The 4,626-nt window shown below is 38.1% G+C and overlaps 1 protein-coding gene across 1 annotated transcript; it reads right to left on the minus strand.

The window, feature by feature from the left end:
* Positions 1-227: 227 nt before the first annotated feature.
* LOC108146542 (rhythmically expressed gene 2 protein) lies at positions 228-2,088 on the minus strand. The gene is made up of 3 exons (XM_017272583.2): positions 1,795-2,088; positions 1,649-1,737; positions 228-788 (listed from the first exon to the last, which is right to left on the minus strand). Exons 1-3 carry the CDS (start codon positions 1,950-1,952, stop codon positions 253-255), a joined length of 783 nt encoding a protein of 260 aa, XP_017128072.1. The 5' UTR covers positions 1,953-2,088; the 3' UTR covers positions 228-252.
* Positions 2,089-4,626: the final 2,538 nt, after the last annotated feature.

Here is a 4,626-nt window from a genome sequence, read left to right on the forward strand (position 1 = left end):
AAACCTCCTGCAAACACCCAATAATGGAAAGCTTATCCCGGCTAGGATTTGGTCGACGAAGGGTCAATTTCAAAAGATTTTGAATAGGTCGCAAATATATGTTAAAAAACCCAAATTAAAGTCTTTCCCTCTTTACAGGTGGGCTGCTAAGGCATATACGACTTTGAGGACTTAATATAGTTGCTACACAAGGAGACCACTTTTAAAGAGCAAGAGACGTGATATTATTTGGCTTTACTACTTTAATATCGATCACCAGACCACCGTGCCGTCCGTGATCTTTTTGTGGAAATCGTACAGACTGGGAAAAACGTGATCTCGGTCGATGTCCTCGCCGTATTTCTTGACTAGATACGCGTAGCTCTTCTCGTGGACCAACGCCGAGTGCCAGCCCACTTCCTTGGCGGCCAAATAATCGGTGGTGGGACCATCGCCTATGTGCAGGCACTCCTCCGGTTGGAGGTTCTCCAAGCCGGACTTCTCCATCGCCTTGTGAAAGATCTGCGCATCCGGCTTTTCGGCCTTAACCTCGTACGAGTTCACGGCAAAGTCCAAGTACTGTTCCAGTTTGGTGTTTTGGAGCAGCGCCGTCAGTCGCGGATCGAAGTTGGCTATCACCCCCAACTTGCACTTGTCCGGCTTGAAGTTCTTGCGGAGTTGCTGAAGAAGTTCCACGCTGCCATTGCACGGCTGCCAGCAAATGGAGGTCTTGTACAGCTCAATCAGATGGTTGGAGAAGTTGTGCAGCTTCTCGTCCGGAATGGCAGCTCCACTCTCCGAAAAAGTGCCTGCGGTTCAAAGAGATTTGGTTAAGGTAAGTGACTGTTTGTTTGTATTCCCAAATGATTATATAAAAATGCTCAATGGAGAACCCCTTGCTGATATGAGTTCAAATAGAGTTTATAACTAACAAGAAATTAGTAAGTAATAATATGACGCTTGTGTGATCTTCGCACGAAAAGAGAATATTAAATTAATCTCTTACTTGTCAAGCGTAAACTTAGTTTGCTAGTGTTATGATACCGAAAGAATCGTATGAGTAAGCTTAGCTTTTCTAGAATGTAAAACAAATGCATAAAACAGTTCAATGGAGAACCTCTTACTGAGATTGATTAGAGTTTATTAAGAAATTAGTATATAAATAATTAATAAGGGAATATTTAATTAATATTTAATTTTTCAAGCGTAAACTTGTTAATGAAGTCGAAAGAATCTAAAAAGATAGCTTAGTTTTTCTTGAATTCTTGGCTTGGAATAGACTTTGTAACAATTATCAAGAAATTATCAAATAATAATTAGACGCGCGAAAAGAGAATATACATATAATAAATCTCAAATTGTTCAGGCTTAAACAAAGTTTTTAAGATAGCTTAGCTTTTCTTCAATATAATTGTTTTTTATACCGGATTTAATATATCTCATAGGTTTTCATTTGAATAAGCGTTTTAATGATGATGGAGCATATATTTTCAATGACAAATCAGAAAAAGAGTGTTGATACCTTCGCTTTTTTCGCAAATTTTTGTTAGACAGAGTTGCGGATACCAATCACATTTAACAGCGATTGTGTCAAATGCACTTTGGAACATGTCGGACTGTGTTTATCATCGAGCAGCAGTGAAGACAAACACACTTGTGGGGCACTCACCTGCTATCAGCTTACGCCACCACTGCTGCCACTCCATCTGGGGATTCGTGTCGCGTCCAAAGTTGGGATAATCCCTATTCATCTTGTACCTGAAAGAGCAGGCCTTAACTCAGCCACTAAACCATATACCATCTTGCTTAGCTCACCAGTTGGCCTTGAAGTTCTTGGCCAGCTCATTGTTGTCGCATCTGGCTCCAAAGAGGGCTCCAATCTCGCCATATTGCTTGCCGGGAGTGGTCCGAAATTGGAGCAGCGTGTTGGTCACGTCGAAGGTGATGAGGCGAAAGCGGCTGAGGCTGCGCATCTCCGGGTTCAGCTAATCTATCTCGCTAGAACCAATCTCAAATTCAAATCCGCTCAAGCACTCTGTTGACTTTCGACGCTCGTTGAACGTTAGCGACTGAACTCTGCCGGCGTACTACGTGTGCTTGACGGCAATTCTGTTATTGTTTTGTATGAAAGCCGATCCGCTGGCTCGTTATCACCAGCAGCAGCAGCTGCTGCCCCCCAGATTCCGATTGCAAATCCGAGGGCTTCTGTGCGCTCGGATGGGATCGAAACGAATCGTTTCTCTGAGCATCGGTTTCAAAATGGTATTGTACCTATAAATCGACGGACCTGCGGGTGCTGTGGTTATCTCTGGTTTCATGAAGTCACATTAGTATCGATTTGCAATTTGCACTGATTACGCGGCTATACAAACATCATTAAACAAGATTGCCGCTCATTCTCTTATCAGTTTCTTAGGCTATTAGGGTGTTGTGTCGTTTTAAAACTACGCGCCTTGTCTCCAGTGTTTGCAAATGTATAGATTTTTACATTGAAACAACTTTACCAACAGATTAGTACATTCTTTTTACCTCAAGGATTTTCGTTATCCCTGAATATATGCTGCAGTATTCAAGTACAATATTATTTAAAAGTTGTATGGAATAATTTAATTTGGTTTGAATGAATTACCGCTTGATATTATGTTTTTGTTGCCCTTCTTAAATGAAAGTAATTTAAATATATTACCAAATAAATTTTTATTTCCCAATATACAACTGGGGTTTAAAAGAAAAGTGAAGCCTTTTCTGTGAAACGATTGAATTCAGAAAATAGGTGGCGGCACCTGGCGGATTCCAGTGGAAACTTTTCCGGAGGTGTGAGACCCAGCTATTAGTCGTCTCCTGTACCTTAGGAATTTCTTTTTGCAATAACTACCAAGCATATAGACTTATGCTTTAAGGAAACAATTAACTAGCCTTCAAATGTTTTAAAATGTTTTTGTAAATAAGAGCTAAAGGCATTTTCCCGATTTTTCACATTTAAAAGTATCTAAGAAACCGCTAAAAACGCACTGAGACTCATTATTTTTATAATGGAACTAAAAGATGGCGCCAGCGTGGCGGGAAATTTAAATAATATTTTTTAATGGAAATTGAAAGTATTAAATTCAATTTATTTTTTAACTTTTATATAAGATTAAAAGTTTGTACCAAAGTAATTAATGAATTGTTGTATGTTACACATGGGTACAGTCAAGTACGTTACATAAATAAAAAAACTGCACTCATTAAATTTGCTTTGGCTGCACCCTGTCTGCATTGGCATTTGCCAATTCCATTCGATTTGGCTATAAATAAATCACCAATTTTGTGCTGACCACAAGCCAGCTTGAGGTCGGATTTCTATGGAAGGGAATTCAGGATTCTTCGCATTCCGCTTGTCAAATTGTTTGTTTCTTTTTATTTCCTTTCGTATTTTTTGCTTCTTTTTCTGTGTCCGTTGGTTTGGAATGGTGCATTTTGTATGGAATGGCATAGCTGCGATTACCAAGAATAAGAATTTCCAAAAAATCCAGCCAAAGACATTGATAATGCCATTAAGTTTAATTTTTCTGACTAAGTCTGCACTGATTACTGTTTTTAAAAAAATTGAACAGTACAAATATAATAATAACTTTTACTCTAAAATGAAAAATTGGATAAAACTAAATTAGAAGATCAAAATAAAAATATATTTAATTAAATAATCTGTTTAATGCTGTGAGTAAATTTAAATTAAAACTTGAAGTTATAATCTTCCAATATTTCCTGTTTTTTGTTATGGTTCTAAGCTTTGCCTATCAGTAAGATAAAAGTATAATTGTAAAAGCTTATAAGTTTTAAAATTGATCATGCTTGAAAATAATTTAATTAAATAAATTAATATTTAAAATAATTAAACTTCACATATTTAAAAAAGAAAAGAAAACAAATTGTGTTTGGGCTAATTGCTGATCTCGTAAACAATAAAAGTTATATGGAAAGGAAAATTGATATTTTGTTGTTTTAAAAAGTAAAGCACTACAAAAAGTACGGGTAAATAAAAAAGACTACTTTTTTAATTGTTTCGACCCAGTTTACCTTATTTTAAAAGTATACTTAATTTGAAAAGTACAACAACTTTTCCAAATAATGCAAATTAACACAATCATTTTGGAATTTTCCGAGCACTTGGGAATACCTTTCTGGAAGTGCAACGCCATCGATTACCACCTACAAAGCTTGTTTGCTCTGCTCTATGCCACCTTATCGTGGCTCTCTGACGGTTGCAGAAAAGCGTACTACAAACTAAAAAAAAAAAAAAAAAATTACAAAAACGGCAAAATTCAGTTACTGTCCAACTTTCAACAAAAACTTTCCCAAGAAAAGTAACCAAGCGAAGGCGAGTCAACGACTCCCCTGGAATTTCGTGTTGGCCCTTTTCGAAATGTGTCTGGCTTGGTAGTCGGGGCCAAAGCTCCTCCGCCCCCTCCTTCCCCCAGATTCCCCCAACCCCCTCCAGATCCACCATATCCCCCGATTCCTCGGTCCTCTTGCAACTCCGGCTGGCTGCCTGACTGCTTTTTAATATTATCTGCACTTTGGGTCTTTGGCTGCCGCCGCTTTTGTTGTTGTTGCTGCTGCTGTTGTTACTGTTGTTGTTCTTGCCGCTTTGATTGGTCGTTTTAA

The sequence above is a fragment of the Drosophila elegans genome, unplaced genomic scaffold (assembly GCF_018152505.1).
Source record: "Drosophila elegans isolate 14027-0461.03 unplaced genomic scaffold, ASM1815250v1 contig_208, whole genome shotgun sequence".
Classification (NCBI taxonomy): domain Eukaryota; kingdom Metazoa; phylum Arthropoda; class Insecta; order Diptera; family Drosophilidae; genus Drosophila; species Drosophila elegans.

What these genes read in the sequence shown, in the direction of transcription:
- LOC108146542 (XM_017272583.2), bottom strand. Translation starts at nt 1,952, where the DNA reads ATGCGCAGCCTCAGCCGCTTTCGCCTCATCACCTTCGACGTGACCAAC. An exon ending in AAGAACTTCAAGGCCAACTG is followed by an intron (nt 1,738 to 1,794) that starts GTGAGCTAAGCA and finishes CTGCTCTTTCAG; the next exon opens with GTACAAGATGAATAGGGATT. An exon ending in GTGGCGTAAGCTGATAGCAG is followed by an intron (nt 789 to 1,648) that starts GTGAGTGCCCCA and finishes TTTGAACCGCAG; the next exon opens with GCACTTTTTCGGAGAGTGGA.